Source organism: Pteropus medius, unplaced genomic scaffold (assembly GCF_902729225.1).
Source record: "Pteropus medius unplaced genomic scaffold, Ma_sr-lr_union100, whole genome shotgun sequence".
NCBI lineage: Eukaryota > Metazoa > Chordata > Mammalia > Chiroptera > Pteropodidae > Pteropus > Pteropus medius.
This window is the reverse complement of record NW_024344240.1, coordinates 25,628,615-25,650,436: the sequence shown is the minus strand read 5'-3', so window position 1 is coordinate 25,650,436 and position 21,822 is coordinate 25,628,615. Positions and strand designations below refer to the sequence as shown.

At 34.5% G+C, this 21,822-nt stretch overlaps 1 protein-coding gene and 1 pseudogene across 4 annotated transcripts in view; both read right to left on the bottom strand.

Annotated features, from left to right (window-relative positions):
- The window catches only part of CECR2 (CECR2 histone acetyl-lysine reader), a 133,686-nt gene that overhangs the window by 18,394 nt on the left and 93,470 nt on the right, over nucleotides 1–21,822 (bottom strand). For 3 of the 4 annotated variants that reach the window (XM_039869232.1, XM_039869233.1, XM_039869235.1), the window contains exons 4-9: nucleotides 21,361–21,500; nucleotides 20,546–20,650; nucleotides 18,597–18,646; nucleotides 17,453–17,622; nucleotides 12,208–12,291; nucleotides 3,879–4,032 (exon numbers count right to left, since the gene is read on the bottom strand). In XM_039869232.1, the coding sequence (XP_039725166.1) occupies nucleotides 3,879–4,032; nucleotides 12,208–12,291; nucleotides 17,453–17,622; nucleotides 18,597–18,646; nucleotides 20,546–20,650; nucleotides 21,361–21,500 (703 nt within the window). The remainder of the gene's footprint in view (nucleotides 1–3,878; nucleotides 4,033–12,207; nucleotides 12,292–17,452; nucleotides 17,623–18,596; nucleotides 18,647–20,545; nucleotides 20,651–21,360; nucleotides 21,501–21,822) is intronic. The other variant, XM_039869234.1, reaches the window with a different exon arrangement.
- On the bottom strand, nucleotides 17,987–18,105 carry LOC120607461 (uncharacterized; annotated as a pseudogene).

Below are 21,822 nucleotides of genomic sequence, written 5' to 3'. Positions count from 1 at the left end.
TGTATCTACACGTAATTTATATCTAGTTTACATCTTGTTTTCTAAATCTGAGAATTTGTTTTTCATCTAATCAAGAAAATTCTGAACTATTATGTCTGATTATTTTCTCTGCCCTATTTTTTTGTTTCTTTCATTTTAAAACTTATAGTAGATCCACATTGGATCATTCATGCTACACACCACCTGAGTCCATTATTAAGCTATTTCCATCAGTTCCAAATCCATCATTTCTCCATTCTCTGCCGGTTCCATATAGTCTGTCAGAAGTAGGTACTAGAGGGAGAGTGGGAGGCCAGATGAGAGCAGAAGAGATTTCTTTCTTGTTCACTTGCTGTTGCTGTTTAGTAACATGCCAGCAATAAATACCAGTATCTTCATCGGAGGACACACAGTTGACTCTGATGACCAGGTTCTTTTTGTTAGTCTCAGACCCAGGCTTGATGCCTGCCTTCAGAGCTACCAGCAATGCCCCATCTTCCAATGTCTGGGATCCAACTCTGCAGAGCCTTTCCTCAACTTCTAGGTTCTGATGACTCCAATCCCTTCCCTTTGTTCTCCTTGCTTTAGAGGGTGTTAACTCCCTTTCAACATTTTTCTCTAACTCCATTTAACCAAAGACTTTAGTTTTGTTTTCATGACTAGACACTGAATGATTAAAGCAAAAGTAACTTCTTTCATCACATCCATCTTTATCTCAGGGGATGTGTACCTAAGTTGTTTAATCCAGTTATTGAGTTGTTATTCCAATAAACATACTTTACATTTCTAGGAACGCTGTGTGTTTCTCTTGAATCTGCCTGTTATTTTCAAAGTTATTTTTTATGTTTACAATTCTTTTTAATATCTGATAATGCTAAATATATTTATTTCTTGTCTAGTACATGTACCAACTATTGTTCACAGTAGTGCTTCCTTGTGTGCTTTCAAAGTCTAATTTTCTATTCATCTTTTGCAGAGATTTATGTATGGTTATCATTCCTGGGGAGAGGTAGAGAATCCCTAGATTGACCGCAATTCAACCTAATAGTCTGTCCACTAACTTACTGTTGTTTTTAGTCTCCCTAAAAATAGTTCCTGACAAATTTCCTTCCTTGGTTAAGATTTCAGATGTATTCTTTAAAAGAGTATTTACACAATATTAGATAAAATATTATAACATACAGACAATATATTACAAAAAGAACCACCATGTATTTGATGCAAGAAGTTTTAGATTATGTATCAACCATATTGAGAATAAGAAAGTCTCAATAATGTCCATTTCCATATTGACTTAGCATGAATATTTGTTATAATCTAGTCTTGTGACATCCTTTTTATACAAAGATAATACTAATAAATAGCAGTATGTTTGGCCTTTCCTTTTAAAAAAAATTTAGTAAAAAATACGTAAACCTCTTAAACTATTTTAAGTGTACAATTAAGTGGCACTGGGTACATTCAAAATATTGTGCAATCATTATTACCATTATCCATTTCCAGAATTGTTTTTATCATCCCAAACAGAAACTGTGTACCCATTTAATAGTATCTCCTTATTTCTCTCTCCTCTTGGCTTGTAGTATGTATCAGAATTTCATTCCTTTTTAAGGCTAAATAACCATCCATTTAAGGCTAAATAAAAACGTTGTATATACTTTTTGTGAGACGAACATGATAACCACTACACTTATGGAAATGTGGTACCATTCATTGTATGTTTATCCATTCATCTACTGACAGATATCTGAGTTGTTTCCACCCTTGTGATTCTTTCTACTTTTCTTAATCCATTTCCCTCCTTTCAAATTTCTTTAAACAAATGAAAAGCTGTGAGCCCTCTCCTTTGAAATATGTGCTTATATGTCACAACATTAGTTTTGTCAGCAATTTCAGGGAACCCCTATACTAGTGACTGACTGCCAGCACTGCATAGAAGCATATAACCAAACAAAATTAGTTCCTAAGTTGTTTGCTTCCTTTATAGACAGACAATAAATGACAATATGAAAAAAGTTCTGATTCACTCTCACAAATATTAGTCATTATGGTAAAAAGACCCACATAATGAAATCCTCTTAGAATTTAATGTCTCAAAAAGTTTGTTTCTCTGTTAGCTGTTTTAAACATTAAAATTCTCCTATCAACACATAACTTATTATTTCCCTTTACTGAAACTTAGCTGCCAAGGAGTCAGGAAAGTTTATTGTCATAACCATTTTATACCTTGTAAAAATTCCCTCCACATTTCCTCCATGGAAACTATCATTTGTGAGCTTGCTGTGTGCCAGAGACTATCCCTTTTTTCATTTAATCCTTCTAACAAACAAGGTCGGCACAGCACTATGCAATATGACCCCTGGCTTACCTCTATGAACTCATTTATTGCCAGTCTTCTACCTGCTTTGTCACTTTTGATCCAGGCATACTGGCCTTCTTGCTGCATATTCCTAATCTCAGTGCATTGCACTTGTTATTCCCTCTGCCTACAATGCTGTTCCCCATCAGATATTCATGCAGCGCCCTCACTCATTTCATTATTAAATGTCACATTTTCAGAAAGGGCTCTCTTGACAATCTTACTTAAATGCCACTTTTTATCTCTAAAGCAGTTTTATTTTTCTTCAGATCACTTACCACTATCTATGATTTGTTTACTCTCTGTCTTCCCACTATTAGAAGGTAAACTAGATAAAAGAAGTAACTTATTTTATTTAATACTATATTTCTACAGTAGTGCCTGGCACAGAATGGGTGCTCAAAACTATTTTTTGATTTGAAGAACAATCTCTAACATAGGTATTATTAATCTTACAGGTACAGAAACTGAGCCACAAAAATAAGTTTTGGACCTGTCTGTATAAATTGAAGGTCAAACTGACAATAGTGTACCCAATAATAACTCCACTGAAAATTACAGAATCCCACTGAAAAATATAAATGAATAAGAGTTATAATTACTACGTTGAGGAATTTAAATCTAACATAGGAAATAAAACACAAGCAAAATTTTACAACTTAGATGTGTTACATAATGTGGCACAGGCTAAATCTGCACATTAAATATGCTAAGGGATTTTAGAATGAAGAAATGATCAAAGTAGGAAGAGTGTTAACCTATTAAGAAACAGAAGTCACAGCTCAGGAATGGAAGTAAAAATGCACAGAGTAAGACTAGAGTACTTTAAATTTTATAGCCAAAATTTACTTAAATTTTTCATTGAAACACTGCATAATAATCAAATCCACGTTATGCTATTTTATTGAAAAAAATTAAAAGTTCAATACATTTATTTAAAAGAAAATAAATATTGGTTGATATGCAACCAAGCCAAATGACCTGTTATCACAGGACATATTAGGTTCGGCTTATAAATATAACTGCTACCTAAGAACCAGAGATAGTTATTCTTTGCTATAACTACAAATGAAAGAAAAATCCCATTACACAAAGAGTAGGACCTGGATGGACCTAAACCTGAAAAAACTACTTGCCCTCTTAATATTAATTATAATATTCTAGATTTATATTGTATCATACTTGAAAAAAATCTCTAAGATTTTCTTAAGAAAATTTCATTTGTGTTTAAAATTATTCGTGAAATTAGTTGTCATTAATAAGACCTCCCTCCATTCTATGCAAGGGACATAGGAGAGATAAGAACAATAAGCAAGAGACTGAAAGATCCAAAATGACAAATAAAAGTGTTGTAGTAGGAATGCAATGGCAATGAGATTGGATCCAGCTGAATAAATAAGACAGAATACAATTTATAAGAGAGAAATTGTCAGAAAAACCTTAGATAATGACAGAATCCAGTTTGATGTAGCCTTGGCTATAGGAGGGCTATTCCCATACCACATGTACCTTTCCTGACTATGTAGGAAAGACCACATACCTTCCACTGCCTTGACCTTTTCTTCCAACTCTCGTTTCCTTTCTTCCTTTAGCATCTGCTCTTGCTCCTTCTTCTGCACCGCGAGAAGAATTTGACGTTCTTCTTCCTCTTCTTTGCGCTTCTGTTTTTCTATTCTGGTAAGCACAGGCGTCTCCTGTGAGGAGCCAATAAGTGTACAGAGTCAATATACAACAATGTAAGATCAGTTCTTCGCTCTGAGTTAAGATTCAATTTTTACTGGATTCAATCTATTTAATATTAGATAACTAAGGAATTTACATCTTAACTATAAACTCATTTTACCATCTAAAGAATACATGTATGAATGTAAATGTAAACACTGACATTAAAACAGTGAAATTTGAAAACATGGTAAAAGTTTCAGGCCCAATGATTTACACAAATTGTAGTCTTTGGAAGATAATCCAATCCTATGAATATATTTAACCAGAGCAAATGAGGCAGTTGGGAGATTTAATATTTGCTATAAGGGAAATCTTAAAAAGTACCCCTATCTAAGTAAACTAAAATGATGAAAGACAGCTGCTAGACAGAATACAGGCTCACAATTTCAAAAATGTGCATCATTTTGAAACCCTTAACTTTTATATTTTTCTTTACTAATAAAGTAATGAATAAATTGGGGGTTTGGTGGAAAGGGCCACCGTTTGCCTTAAATACACTGGGAATTTGCCTAAGAAATCTAAGAAAAGGTACACAAAAGAAACAGGACTATTATCATAATTTATGAAAGTTTTACTCTATATATTTTCCAGTATAACTAATTCTGAACCATTCTGTAGCCAGAACACTGTAGATATAACTGCAAATTGTTTATTTTCAATTTCTGCCCTTGACTTTTGTGATGTGAAAGCTAAAACCTTTTATTTTTTAAACTGTTATTGAAGAAGTAATAACTATTGCCTGCAAGAGAATGTATAAAAGTTGAAACTTAATCAGGAATGTGAAGCTTTTCTTATAGGATCTTTTTAATAGGAAGACCTAAGAATCTTTAAGTTAGATAAATTTTTAAAAGTTTCATACTGGGAAAATTGCTCAAATGGTTTGTGGGGAGAAAAAAGGTGAATGCAGACTGCCATTTACCCAAGTCATTAAATACCGAAACGGCTCTGATAAAAATTTTATGTTATTTTCTTTATAATCCTTAAAACCAATTTAGATTCTCATTCGACTCAAATTTTAGAAGCTGTCTTGCCTAGATAGTAAACCTTTTCAAAGTCCTTTTTAATTATTCAAATTCTATAAGCCTGACTAAATAATTTGCTACCTAGAAGGTAAAATCTGGAACGAAAGAGATGAAAATGAAACAAAAATAACCATTATTACTGTATATATTACTGTACTCAAAGGAGCTTCAATAGCCCAAGTAGAACTAAAGTTCCCTAAAATCTGTATCCTATAATCAGAGCAGGCAGTTGGATATGTTAGATATTGTTTCTGAAATGGGAATGCTCCTGGCATTAAAGCAACAACAATTCTTCTGAAAAATACACCTGTAACTATGGCCTCCTAAATGCCAGTTAAGCACCTCTGCAATTTATAAGTACCACCCCCTCTAGCCTCCCCCACCCTCCAGGTCCTTACTTATTCCAACTTTTTGGCAACATCTTACTCGGTTGAGAAGTTATGATGGAACTACAGTTAACAAACCAAACATTATGCCTTTGTTCTTTGCAGCTGTATATTGACTCCACGCAGATAGCTTTAACATATCGATTCATAGGGTAGGGGAAAAAGGAGGAGATAGAGGAAAACTAAAGCCTTGTCGAAAGAATTATTGCATTCAAAGAAAACTGCAGTACTTTCTATAGGTTAGACACAATGAAAGAGAAGAGATAAAGTAGATGTGTATATATAACAACCAAAAGTTATTTACATATACGTAATGATGGTGTGTGTGTATTCTGCCCCTCTATGACAAAGGATAGCAGGTGAAAACATGAAATATTCTTCCTTCATTCAAACAGTAGAAGGGGATATTAAATAGAATCAGCATTTAGTGAAGACTAAAGAAATGAAAGCCAATGACTCGTGAACAGAAATATTAAGTCATCAAACAGTCATCTGGAAAACAAACATGGAGAAACATATTACTCAAGAAGTCAATGTAAGGAGAGGAAAAAGAAAAAGTAATTACATAAATCTTTAAAATATAAAAATATATAAATATTTTCATAACAAATATAATTGTTCTTAGTATGTAAAGATGTCTTACAAATCAATTAAAAGTAGCCCCTCACACAAAACAAATGATACGAATACAAAGTTCACAGTAGATAAAACACATCAGTAATCAAAAGCAAGAGCAAAAAAAGCCTTTCACTTTACAGATTATTGATGATAAAAAGTGATACATTTGTGAAGACGTGGTAAAATAAATGCTATTAATCTGCTGGGACACAAGTCTTCTGGTAGATAATTTGGATATATGTATCAGGAACCCTGAACAGAGTAATTACACTTCTGTGACTTTATCTTAAAAGTGAGATAGGCGAAATTTTTTCTACAAGTAGATTAAAGTTAACATTATTAAAAATAGCAAAAAGCTGGAAATATCCTAAATGTTTAATAATAGGTGAAATTACATAATCATCAATATGTGGTCAATAAAAATTTTATTTGAGTACTATTTAACAAAATATGAAAATTCTCAATATTAAATGAAAAGCACAGGTCACGAGTTAATATTCAATGATCCCAGTTTTATAATAAATGCACAGAGAAAGGTCCCAAAACAAATACATAAAAATGAAAATAGTGTTGAGTCCTGAATTGTGAGATTACTATGTATTCTATAGTTTTCTAAAAGTAGTCTCCCAAGTTTTCTATAAAAACATGTAAATTCTTTTGGACTCAGAACAACTCCTTCTCAAACAAACCGGGACAATCAACTGGTATTACACGTTCTAATAAGATCTAATTTTTATTAACTTTTTACTTCCTCCACTATGTGATCCCTTTTAAAAGTCTAAAGTTAAATTATGTTGAAGTACCAAAAGGTTAGAATTTGCAGATTTTTAAGATGATTTATTAAAAATGGACCATAAACAGTTTAAGTATATTGGTAACAATGAAACAGGACTTTTAAAACTTAGGAAAATTACAGATGTAAATGATTACTGCTAAATGAGAGGCTCTACATCATTTAAACAAATATGCAAAAGATTCCTCATAGTTTTTTTTTTTTACTTTAGTGAAATTCACATAACAATTTTAATGTGTACAATTCAGTGCTATTTAGTACATTCACAATGTCATATAACCACCACCTGTGTTTAGTTGCAAACATTTTTAGCATACCAAGAGAAAATCCTGTACCCATTAGGTGGCCACTTTCCATTCTGCCCTCCGCCAGCATGGCAGCTGCCAATCTGCTCTGTCTCTATGGATCTACTCTCTCTGGATATTTCACATACAGAAATCACACAATATGTCTACTTAATTAGTTTGTTTAAATACACTAATATGTATGCTAAGTACATAAGATGTACTAATTGAGTTACTTGAATTTACAGCATCTTAAAAAAACAACATCCTGAATCTCACAATTCAGGAGAAAAACTGAATCACAAAATGGGTAGGAGAACTGAATAGACATTTTTCCAAAGACATACAGATGGCCAACAGGTATAAGAAAAGGTACTCAACATCACTAATCATTAGAGAAATGCAAATCAAAGTCAAAATGAAGTATTATTACCTCACACCTGATAGAATGGTTATTATCAAAAAGACACGATATATGTGCTGGCGAGAATGTGGTTGGAATATAAACTGGTGCAGCCACTACAGAAAACAGTATGGAGGTTCCTCAAAAAATTAAAAATACAACTACCATATAATCCAGCAATTCCACTTCTGGGTATTTACCTGAAGTAAATGAAAACACTCATCAAAAAGATATCAGTATCCCATTATTCGGTGCAGCATTATTTACCATAGCCAAGACATAAAAGCAACCTAAGTGCCCTACACTAGATAAATGAATAAAGAAAATGTGGTATACATATAAATATTGCTTAGCCATAAAAAAGGAAATTCTGCCATTTGCAACACATGGACCCTAAAGGTATTATGCTAAGTGAAATAAGTCAGAGAAAGACAAATACTGTATAACCTCACTTATATGAGGAAGCTTAAAAACAAAACAAACAAAAAAAACAAAACAAACCCAAACTTATAAATAAGTCATGGGGATGTAATGCACAGCATGGTGACTATAGTGAGTAACACCATATAGTGACTATAGTGAGTAACACCATATATTTCAAAGTTTTTAAGAGAGGAGATATCAGAAGTTCCCATCACAAGGAAAAAAAACTTGTAATAGTGATGATGTTAGACTTATTCTGGTGAGCATACATACACATATACGTACACATACACATTTACACATACACACACATATATACACATACATATATGTACAAAAATATACATATACAAACATACTATATATACAAATATCAAGTCATTATGTTATATACCTGAAACAATTAATTATATTCCCCCCCCCAAAATAATAATAAGATTTGAAGAATTAGGAAAACTCAAAACAAGAACAAAAAAACAATTTTAAGGTCCCAGAATGCCCAGTAAGAAAAAAGATTAAGAACCTAAACTGGCATTGGTTTGACAGCTTTTGCCCACTGTGACCCTTTCTTCTGGTGTTTTGATCCCTACCCTCTATTTTTTATTCCACCTATTTACTGGTCACTTTCTCCAGTCTCTCCCCTGTCATTTGAAAACCCCTCTTCTTAGTTGGGAACCTCTTTTTCTCACATCTCTCAAGCCCCTTCCTCTTTCATCATGTATAATAATTCAGCAGCTGCCACCTGATGAATTCCCGACAATATTGTTTTAAATAAAATGTATTAATCTATGGCCATGCCACCCTGAACACGCCTGATCTCATCCGATCTCAGAAGCTAAGCAGGGATGGGCGACCACCTAGGAAAACTGGGTGCTATAGGCATTAAAAACAAACGAACAAACAAACAAGTATTGTACACATCTGAAAAAAACCATCTATGTTGTGCATCAAGAGTGTTTTAGAATTCCTGTGCTAATTTAATTTTCAGCAGTACACCACCCCAAGGTAAAGTAGGTGCTAATGAAAATATCACTAAAGGACAGGACTGGACTCAACCACCTGAAGACATTTTTGGTAGCGCTTTAAACTTTAGAAGTCTAATATAGTTTAAACTTTAATATAAAGAACAATATTGCTCTTTAATATAAAGAGCAATCAATGAACAACCCCCACCCAAAAACTGAACGTTAAAAATATCTGTTCCGTATTGTAATTTCTCTTTAAAAGGGGTCAGTTGCAAATGGGGTAGGGGCTGTTGTTTAAATGCTTTATAGATAAAAAAGAGGCCTGCTAGAATCAAGGAGAGAGTTTAATGAGAAGCTAATTAGAAACACTGCTTTATAATCCTCTGAAAGATTATAAATAGAATCTCTGGGTGAAGTAGTACCCAGGACTCCCCTTCCCAAAGGCAGCTTACCGGACTCCCTGGAACCCTTGCCATCTTCAGCAGAACACTTGCCACGAGGCCACCACAAAGAGCTTCTTAGCAATGACAATGTCTAGAGTTTCCTAACAAAAATAACCACTGCAGCCCTAATCTGAGAGTTCAGAGACAGTTTCCCTTCACTAATATTTATCCCAGGAGTCACAATTAAAATACTTTTTGAGGCAATAAGACTGAGCTCCCACCAACATAGGTCATAAACCCTGCCTGTAAGACTTTAAAGGCCTGAATGTCTTCTGCTGTTTAAAAAAAACACAAAACTCACGGCACAATTAAGGTTTTTTTCCAGTACATTTGGTACCATAACAGATATTCAGAATCTCTACAATACCATGGTTATCTGTACTAAAACTAAAAGGCAGAATTAAAAAAAAACAACCCACTGCCAAGAAAACTTAAAAGAAATTTTACTGTTAGAATCTAAGGTTTTGCTTGCAGCAATGAAGAGTCTTTACATCTGTAGTAAGACTACCATGCAATCTGAAATGTAAATGAAGGCATCTGGAACTCAGCCCAGGACACTCAAGAGAAAATAAGAAAGAGAGCTTTTAAGAAGGTGTTAACTGTCAAGGTAATAAAGATAGTGGAGAAGACCCAGCAAGGCAAGATGAACTAGAAAGCCACTTGAGAACAATGGGTAGATACCAATTACCACAGGCCATTCCAAAACTAATGACTGCTAGGGGAAAGAGGAAACTGGGGAGATCAGAAGTCAGTCATTATAGAATTGGCGTTTCAAAGGTAATCAAATGTTAGGTAATTAACTCTTGGCCAGAACACATCCATGAGCTGAAAAAGAGATAAAGGATAAATCCAAATATACGGAAGTAAATAAAAGATTATAAATCAGTTTTTTCCTTTCCATGGCTCAAGGTAGAATATACTTAATGACAAGATCTCTATAATGTACTATCATGTGTTACTTCAATTTAAGAGTCATGAAAATATTGCTGCAAGGCAGTGAGAAGACGTCATACCGTAACAGGCTAGTCAAAGACAGGGTCTGAAGTAAAATGCACTGTCTCCTAAGGTACAACTTTCTATAACCAATATATTGTTTAAATATTCAATGAAACATGTTAAAAGGAGATAAATGGTTAAAAAGTGGACAGAATATGAGAACTGACTATCACTTAGGCTTGAGAGTTAGATTAGCAGACAATGGTGAAAACCTCTAGTAAAAGAAACGAGTGAGCAGATGGGAGTCTTAGAGATAGATGCCAGCCACAAGCACAGGGGACCTTCACAGAATGAGATGATGGAGAAATTGGCTTTCTGGACACTTTTACTGCCTCTTCCTGGTTTCCTCCTTCCTTCCACTTTCCTATTTAACTTCCATCATCAAATACATCTTTATCAGTGCTCTAGGTTCCTTAGGCCACTCTCAACTTGACAATGTTTAAATCTTAGTAAACAGAAACAACAATTTTGTCCCTTCCTACAAGTGTGACGCCATAGTTATTTAGCTACTCTAAACCATGTTACATAATGAAAATACCCGAACATGTTGGCTCCTGAATGCTGCTTGAAAACTCTTTCATTAATACATAGTTGTTGCCCCAAACATTCTCTCTTCATCGAACATTCTGTCTCAACTTGCACCTGATACTCATCTGTCTTCAGAAGACAGAGGGAACATTCGACATGAACTCCTAACATTTTCCTGCACCTCGAAAGTTTAACTTAGCATAAGCAAGAGCAACTCTACTCCATGGCAGAGGCCTGCCTCAGAGGCACTTCATCTTCCCAGAGAGTCAGCAACATCAATGGACAATCTTTCATGTCCATGTTTTATCTTCAATTTAAAAATCAAACAGGAACCTGCACCATGCTTTCCTCAACTCTGCTTCCTCTTTACTTTTCATTTCTTTCATTATTATACTTCTCAAAACCACAAATAACATGGTAACTCACAAGAACTCATCTTTTATTCACTACTCCACCTCTTGCAAGTTGACCGTCAGACATATTTCTAATGAACCCTCCCCCAAACGTTTTTCATCTTCTCTCCCATTCTAGACCTCCATTTCCAATAGCTGGGATTCTACTGCTATTTCTTGATAGAACTATTGCTCACTGATTTCTTACCTTTCAGTTCTTCCTTACAAAATTATTTATCATGGTGTGAACAGAGAAATATCCTTCTAAAACAAAGCTCTAATAACATAATGTACCTTCCTACAGCCTACTTATAAAAGATATAATAAGAATATTAATCATAGGACTCCAAAATCTGATTCTTTCAGTATTTTCTTCCACTGTATATTATATGTCAGCTACATCCAAATATACACTGTTCTTTGACCACCTTACATACCATTCTGGCTCTGTACTTTTTAAAAATATGACTCCCCCAGCCCTACTGTCTACCATCAAAATATTAGCCACACTACAAGTTTCAGGTGAAAGACAGTTCTCTCTGCCCCAATTCTCCCTTTGCCCAGAACTAATTCTTTCCATCTTTCATTCGTAAACTTCTATTACACACACACACACACACACACACACACACACACAAAATAGTATTTATTATTCTCATCTGCATTAAATATAGATATAATACGTTAAGACCCAAGAGTTCGAACTCATGCCCTATTTTTATAATTCCTTCTCTTTCTAGAAATGCATCTTATGTGTAAGAATGTTCCATAAGGTTTGAAATTTTTAAAAATGACATAAAAGTTAATAAAGATAGAAAGGAGTAAATAAAATAAGATGGAACAATCCTTTTGAACGCTTAAAATTCCTTCCCTCTATTCTCATACACTCACCTCTTGCTTGATGGATTTGATGGACAGGTGGTCAGACATCCACCTAGGTTGCAACTCTGCCTTTGTGTGCTGTGGACGCGTTCCCTATGGTTAGAAGTGAGGAAAATAAAGGAAAAGATAGATTAGGATGTTCTCAGCTACTGCTACTGCTGCCAGTAGAAGAATGGCCTTTAAGGCACACAAGTAATGGCTTTACTAAGATGAGGATCAAAGGTATCCTTAGGATATTCAGTAAAAACAATCATTGAGTTCCACAAGGTACCAAGCCAATTTCTTCTTTAAAAAAAAAACAACAAAAAAAACAACAACCAAAAAACTTCCAGACACCAAGTGTCTACTTTGTTACTGGCAAGAAACTTCTCTAAGTGTTTGATTAAACATCTGAAAAAATGTAAATTTCAAATTTATTAAAGGAAAGCCCCGTTTTATCACCTTTAGGTGACGGGAATGGCTCTGAAAGAGGCCATTATGAGCAGCTGGAGGCAGATCTCCTATTAAAGGCAATTCAGTGGCAGTAGTGAGAAGAGTAGCCTGGAACTAAAGCAGTAAAGACAGTATGCGGAAGACTCAGGACGAGGAATCAGAGAGCTTCCCAGAGAAGAGTAGAGCTCTAAGAAAATTTAAGAGGCTTGAAAGTGATTGTTATAGGAAATTTCAAAGAAGGAGTTTGGAGAACTCTGAAGGTAGGTAAATATTTTGAAGGCCAACATAAGGTTTAGAACTTTTATGGAATGAGCTGCATAGTGTCACTGTTAGACTAGTAAGAGGTGGTAAACCAACGCCTTGCAGCTAAGATGAGTAACTTCTGTGGCTTCAGTATCAATATCAGTATCATCCAGGTTTGCTTTTGGCACCACTTAATAGAAAATCCTGAGACCTGGAGGCATCAACAAGGTAAAGGAACAAAGGGTGGAATAAACTCAATGACAATACAATTTAAACACACTGTAGTGGTGGTCGATTTAATGAGATGGAAGCTTTAGAAAGCATTTCTGAGAAGGACTAGGCCTCAGTGCAATGCAATCCCAACTGTCAAAGGGTGTCATGCCCCTCTTTTCCACAGAAACTACTCAGCAGTTTCCTCAAGTATGCCTATGAACAACTCCTTTATATGCTTCAAGACTCCAGGAGGAAGAGCTCTTGAACTTTAAATATAGGTAAAAACTTACTATGGAACTCTCAAAGGAATTGTGGCAGTTTATCTGCTAATAACTATAGAGGCCAATAACAGTTTGACTCCAAATCTGCCAAATTAGATAAAAGTTACTAATGAGGAAAGTGGTATTCTTGATACAGAAGGTGAACTTATTTCCCTACATCCTTTGCTATCATCTTTTGCATGCATTATCTGTACCTTTAGTCAAACTGTTTGTTAAAGACCTAACGTTTATGAGCCATCAAAAATCACTGTTTGCACCAGCAAAAATACTTTTAGTAGTCTGCATTTAAAACTTACCATAAAAGTTTAACTTTTATATGATCAAAGCGGGCCTTATCTTCTGATTTATTATTTCAAAGTTTACAAGGCTACCATTCTCCCAGTTTTCTCCCATCTGCCTTATCTCTCTTCTGACTTGCAATTATTTTAAGAAATGTGGATTTTGTTTTCTACCAAAATTGCCCATCAGTTATCCACCATCATAAACAATGGAAAGAACCAAGTGCCTACTAATTGCTAAGTACTATTGTAGCTACACTGATATGGGTCCTTTTGTTTAATTTCCACAAAAGCTTATATGAAGTTATAGCATTTCAATTTACTAATAAGAAATTTGAAATTCAGAGATATCAAGTAACTTATCCAAAAGGAAAGCTTGATGGTGGCAGCAGCATAATTCAAATAAGTTCAAAGAAAGGCTTATGACTACCACTCTAACACCTAATCTTTTGTCACTGTCCCAGATGTTCTGTGCCTTCTTTACATACTATATTTTAATACTGAATGGTGTCTATCTGTAAGCAACACATTCTGTTTACCGATGTATGTTTCAATTTCACATCTGAAGCACAAGCATTTTAAATTATTAGAATAAACCTCTTTAGGCCAATACAATTAGGATGCGTAGTGGTAGTTTAACACAGTTAATCAAAGCAAAGAATTTAAAAAACATATATACTTTAAGCACTTATTTTAATTTAATGTATAAATATATTGCCATTCACCAATCATTTGATGTGGGGCCCCACTAAAAGGGGTTTCCTATGATTCTTTCATATAAATCACCCTCTTAAGACTTCCACCTGCTCTTCTAGTATTTTTTTTTTAAGTGAAAGTGAGATGTTAAGGACATCTGCAATCCAAATACATAAAACCTTAAGCTAATTTTACATTCACCTTTTTAGAAGCAATTCATCTTGAATGATTTTAATAAAACCTTTTAATAAACATTTTATGCTTATATTTTATTGGTCTCATAATATTTAATTGCATAAATTCAGTAAAAAGTAAAATGAATACAAACTAGTTTGTAAAAATATTACAGCTAACTACTGATGAACATATAACTCAACAGTTGAATGCTAAAATTGAGCAAAGATTATGAAGAGATGATATATCTGTATTGCCCTGAGCAAATCATTTATGACAGTTTGGTTATTAAATGGAGGCCCCTTGAGAACGCTTCTAATGTGATTTATGTGATAATACACGGTAGGGCAAGGCATACCATTGTTCCTGCCTTACAATATTTACATTAACCTGTTATTTTGATAGCAAATTTTTACTACACTGGAATTTGGCTGAGGTTATAATAAATTTCAATTTATCTTGGTGAATGCTGGCTTGTACATTTACTCTTCCATTCAGAAACAAAGAAGTCTTAACAGATTTACACGCGACTTTAAAAATATGTATCCCTATCCACGAATCATTTTGTAGCTTTTTCTTATTGACTATGTACAGTTCTAATTAGGGTCATACCAAAATTTGTTTTATTGCTGCAATAAATGGGTTTATTTTCAGTGGGTTTTAAACTTTAGGATGCACAAGAATCACCTGAACAGCTTCTACAACTAAAGAATACACATCACCTCCAACGGTTCTGACGGGGATCGGGAATGGTACATGGGCGGGAATCTAAACTTTTAATAAGCATGCCAGGTGATTCTGATGCAGGAAGTCTTAGTTATCACTAAATTCTAATTAATAGACTTTATAAGCAGATTTATATTCCTCCAGGCAAAACATGAAAAAAAAAAAATCTTCCTCTTCTTTTTTATGTTATATTATACTATACAAAACCTACAAGACAAAAATATGAGCATTACAGAATTTAGGCTTAACTCTGATAGGTTACAAGGTATTTTTGGTGAAAGGATAGCTTGTATTTGTTAGTATTAAGGACTTAACATTTATATTAGTGAACAAAGATAGTGTATTTAAGATATTTACAGCTGAACGAACAAGGTACCCAAACCATTTCTTTCTTCACTGTTGAAATGTTTGGAAATTACCTTTTCTTGAAGGTTTAGAAAATTGCACCTACGACTAAATCCAAATGATTCTGGAGCTTTTGATGGGATCCTTTTGTGAAAAATATCTTTCTTAATTACTTGGTCTGCTAAGGTTTTCTACTGAACAGTTTAGATGCTCTTATTTTTGCGATTGACAACTCAGTTTACTGAAGTTTGCATATTTAGAACTGATATTTCTTTGGAAATACCAAATTTGTTATTTTTTATTTTGGTTCCTAATTTTATGGTTCTTAAAAATTATATTTATTTTAATTTTTTCTTTTCTTAATTTAATTTTTTAATTTAATTAATTTAATTAAAATTATTTTAATTTTTTCATCTCTTAGCAATTTTTGTTTCAAAACCATCAATTTTATGCTTGTATATTTTCTTAGTTCCTCTGACCCACAAAATCTTAGGTTGAATATTATAGTATAAATGAAGAAATTATAAAAGCCAATTAGATATGTCTTATGATTTAATGTACCACCATTAGTCATATCAATAGTCACATACAAGGTCATGTAAGGTTATAAAACCATCACTGCATTATAGCTATTTTAAGAAAATTACATTATGTATTAAAAATTCCTGGATAAACTGTCAGTGAGTTCCAGATGACAAAAACTAAATGTAATTATAGTATGAGGAATTAAGTATATCGATGGGGAAATGCAGACTCTTTTGCTCATCCATGAAAATGTTATTCCTGAGAAACTCTAAGTTCCTGCTATTAGCAAAAGGTGACTTACTAGAATTTTCCCTAGAGCATCAACCTGCTTAAAGGTTAGAGACATCATTAAATTCACAACAAATTAAGTAATTTATTTGTAATTCTGTACTTCCCTGGAGATACTACAGAAATAATTTATAAATATTTTCTCTTCAGATTTCATTGGCAGATAGACAAATTTTTCTGTCTTCTTCACATGTATTGGATTTATGAAAATGAAATAAGCAAACTAAATTATTATTGAGCATCCACCACAGAAAAGGCATACATTAGGTGCTGTGGAAGTTAAAACAATGAGTAAGACATGGTCATTTATCTGAAAAGCTTAAACAACTCACAATGGAAAGAAGTAAGGAATGAAGAAACATGTTAGAGAAGACAATCCTGAGACTGAGAGAAATAAGGGACAGCTCATGGAGATAATGACTTCTAGGTAAGGCTTTTGAAAAAGTAGTGTTTTAATGGGTAGAGAAGTAGAGGAATAAAGATGTTTGAAGAAGTCATGAATTAGAAAGTATATACTTGTAAACAGGACGTGGAACTACAAGTTGTCTTGAAGTTGGAGTAAAGGGCAAACTGAGCTCAGGTGGGAAAAGAGCTGGCACTGGAGCTAAAAAGACAAATACTATTCAGAGCTAGTTGCTTAATGGGTAAGAGACAGACAGTAAGATGATGATAAAAATATCTGTGTGTAGAGGGGAGAGGAGAGGAGAGAGGCAGGCACAGGGTGACATGAGACACAACTTGGGGGCTCAGGGAACGTTTTGTGAGTATTATGGGAGAAGGAAAGCTAGTAGCAGACTGTGAAGAGCCACTGGAAGTACTGGGGTGTGGGGAGCCCTGAGAACTTCTTAGGTAAGAAGAACTCAATTATGTGGCCTGTAGTGAAGCAGAATGAGTGGGGTGAGGTCCCATTTTAATACTCCAGATGAGAGAGGAGGAAGACTGTACCACTTTCAGGAGACAATAAATGTATTCAACAACTAATGAATAATCCTTAAATAATACAGCTTTACACCTAATACAGAGGGTAGTAATCACCCCTTTGCATTTGCATACCTTCTGGGCAATCATGTTGCAGATCTCAGGCAGGAAGTCCTCGCTGAGGAGCTTATAGAGCTGCCGTTCTCGAAGGGAGGTCCTCTCCCGAAAACTCTCAGTGACCTGTCTCCATTCTTCCTCTGTTTGGCACAGGAGCCACCAAGTACCTTGACCTGGCCCCTGGGACCCTGGAAAAGAAAGGAATGGTTTCATCAAACAATTTAAGACCTTTTCCCCAATTTTTTTCATTTTTACCCTGGGTCATGACCAAAACCAGGGATCAGAAAAAAAAAGACCTATTACTTTTAAGGTTGACAATACATACTTCTGATTATCCTGTTACTATCAACTGTTTACAAGTAATAGTGAACACTGACTAAAGGTTATACAAATAAAACTATTATGACTTTCATAAGACAGACATGAACATCCTAAAAATGGTTAAATGTATTTTATTTTTATTTATTTATTTTTTAGGCGAGGCAACCCTTGGTTGACCTCACAGACTGCAAGGACCTTGTCAGCTTACAATCCTTATTTTTTTATTTTTTACGCCTACAGCACCTGGTCTTCCTAAGTAGTCTCCCATCCAAGTACTAACGAGGCCCGACCCTGCTTAGCTTCCGAGATCAGACGGGATCGGGCTTGTTTAGGGTGGCACGGCCGTAGACAGGTTAAATGTATTTACTTTTCTATGCAGACAGTTTTCATCTGAGCTTTCGAAGTCTTCCTCATTTCACTGACACTGAGATACTATGAACCGACATCTGCCACCCCTCAAATTATGTAACTGAGATTACATAATTGAAATCTAGATAGGAAATCAGTATACTCCCTTATGTAGTAAAGCATTTTACACTGACAAGATAGCTCTCTGAGAAGTTGCTATCATCTAAATGTTTGGGTATCTATTATAATATGGCCAGGTAACAAATCTCTAGTGAAAAGACCTACTCCTGATCTCAAGTTATCAGGTCAGAAGAAGAGATAGGCACAGGATAAAGTGCAAGGAAGAGAGAACTGACGAAGGGCAAGGAGGCTAGTTAGACTGCCACTGCAATAATCTTAACTGCTGTATAACTGGAAAATGACAGTCACTATCATGATGTAAATCAATTGCATTTACATAATCCTTTCCAAAAACTCCAGCAGAGGTCATTACCATTTCTTGTCTGTAGCTCAGATGCCAAGGAAATTTCTTCCTGTTTTTCACTGAAACACAGGAAAAGGAGGTAACAATTAAAGACATGTCCAAAATTGTCTCATGTTTCCCCCATAAGGGAGACCCAACTAACTTAATAATACAAGGAGTGTGGGTATGGAGAAGGCAATGTTAGACAGGATGACTCTATTGAAAAAAAGGAACACTAGGTTGCAGGTGTGTTGGTATAGAGGGAAAACTGATACATGGAACCCACTGTTATGGTAACATCACCAATCATAGGAAAATACTAACTTGTAAAACATGTTTTTTAAATCAGAGGAGTTAAGTGTTAACAGTTAAATGCCAAGGTAAAAAGGACAGTAGAGATTCCAAAGTCTTCATCCCTGATTCAGAGCTATGCTGAAGATAGGTGTACTTAATATAACCTCACAGAAGGTACAGGTTAAGAACACAAGTTAAGAACAAGACTTGCTACTTACCTTATGACCTCAGGAACGTTAATTAACAGTCCCATAAAATGGAGCTATTAATGATGCTTACCTCACAGGTATGTTGGGGAATAAATTATAAAACACAGACATGCTCAGCACAATAGTGTTAAGGATCATTGTCATTTGTATTCCTGAATCATTCTTGACATTCTCTGTAATCAATTACTTAAAGCAGTATTGTTCCAAAGAACTTTCTGTGAGAATAAAAAATGTTCTATGTTGTTGCTGTCCAATATGGTAGCCACAAGCCACATGCGGCTAATGAGCACTTGAAATGTGGCTGGTGTGACTGAGGAACTGGATTTTAAATTTTATCTAATTTAAAAATATTTAAATATTGTATTGAATACAGAGCTCTAAAGAATAAAATCACCAGTAGAGGGTAGCACAAGTCCACGTATGCTTGTTAAAATGATTCTATATTCTCAACACTACAGTACTTTAATTTCACTTACAGGGAAATGGAGATAGGTATAAAATAGCTTTTTGAATATATAAGGAGGTATAGATTGCTAACAAAATCTAGAAACACATGTTGTGTGTACAGACATTATTTTAAGGTATTTCTCTCAAACACTGGTTAAAAGAAAGCTACAATGTGTAGTCAATTTTCTGGAAAGTGGAACGTTGATTCTTAAGCATAAAAAATATCAATTCTGATTGTAGAGAGAAGCAGCAGTTTGGCCTCTGTTATTAGAATTTTTAAGAATGACCTATCTTCCATAGGTGTAAAATGACAGATCTGATCCTTAAGTAAAAGTATATTTATATAGTATAGGTCAGATTCTGAAAACTCTTCTATTAAGATTCACATGATGGAATTTCCTAAAAGGTAATGACATATAGAATAAAATCTCTCAAATGCAACATAATCTTTTTCTCTACTAAAATTAAATATAAAGACTTTTAAAATGTTTAAGATCTTGCCTTTACTTTAGGAAATTGTATTCTAAACAAAATAAAGTATGTTTGCTACTGAAATTTCCCTAACAGCAAAGAATTAACTCTTAAACTCATCTATGATATATAATTCGTTTAAAATGATGATAATTAGTCAACAATCACAGAATTAACTTGCTCCACGCTATGAAAAAATGTGTAGCATAACAAATTTTAAAAGTTAATACATACTGAGTGAGCACATGCATAGTTTTCAGTCTGTTACACTATCACATTCACTATCTTGGTTCAATTTAATCATCATTACTATTAGTATCTCCACTGTCCAATAAAAAAACAGGTATTTGCTAGAGGTTATGCAGCTAGGGCTTCCTGATTCCCTAGTGCACACCTGGTAATTTCATTAGCTTTCTAATCCAGGTCTCCATAATATAAGTCCCATGTCTTTTCCATGCCCATGAGTGAAAATTAAGGATGAAGGAGCAAGTGAAATTAAAGTCCCCTCTTTCAGCAAAGGGGGTCTATGACTGTCACAGACTAACAACATTTTCTTACTTTACTATAATCTCCTCCTGTAGTTTCTTCCGTTTTGGGGGTCTTCCTCTTCTTTTTCCTGTTTTCCCAGGAACATTTGAGATATTTTTTTGTCCTTCACTTTCCCTAAGAAATAGTATATTAAATAGAAATGTTCTGTTATAAGATTGACATATATAAGCAGTTTATCTGGCCATGGGGATACTGAAAAGGATTAAATGCAGCAGTCACAGGGAAAGAGCAGGGTGACTTACTGTCTTTCATAATTAGAGTATAGAACCAAGAAAAACCAACATTTGACAATATTGAAATATGAGTAAGACCTAACACTTTCCTGAGAGTACTGCTCCCAGCAATAAAATCTACATAAAACAAGATAGTGGGCTGCTATGAAAAGGAGGACTCTTCCTCATTTAGGGAGAGTTTATTAAGGCTTATGTTTCAGACATTCTTTAAGTTCCTTCTTGTCTTATGCTGATGGAGATTATCAACTCTAATGAAAAAAAGTTCTCAAAAATTGAGTATGAAAGACGAAAACTGTGGCAGTGAAACGACCACACTGCTAAGAAGAATCTGCTGTGTGGAACAGTCCAGGCTAAAAGGAGCGATGCTCCTTGGGAACCTCACAGCAAAACAGAATCTCTCGCTGTTTTGCTAGCGGAGGCGACAGTTCAATTCTTTTTTATTTTTGTATGAAATAACTCCTTGGCATTCTTTACAGTTATAGCTAATTCCTTCATACAGAAAAAGTAATTTGTGCTGTAGAATTGATGAATTTCATTTTAATTACATTTTTTGTACAGTAACTATTATAGCCCTGACCTTAAAGAATGTACCTGCTCAAAGAGAGTTCTCTGTTGGATTTTCCTTGTACCGGATCCTCCTTGTACATTCGAGTTCCATAGAAATACCAATACAGTGCCCCAGAATTGTCTTCACCTAATGGCTCCACGCGGAGGCTGTCAGCATCCAGACCCTAGGGTCCAAGAACAGGGAAAAAGAGGTTTGGGGAAATGGGGAACAAAACAGGAGAAGACTAAAATGAGGGTTCAAAATTTATACTTAGATATACCTCATATTTAAAGATGCCTAAGCATCACATGTAATTTTTAATCAGGGCATATGAAACACAGAATAAGCAGCAGTGCTTTCTTTAATGAACAGGATATGGACATATTTCAAATGCTTCCCATCCCCATCACAGTCCTCAATTCACCAAGAAAAGAGAAACCAAAGGGAATTTTGATGAACATATTATATATTTGGTTTGAATTTATTATTATTTTATGTGTGCATCC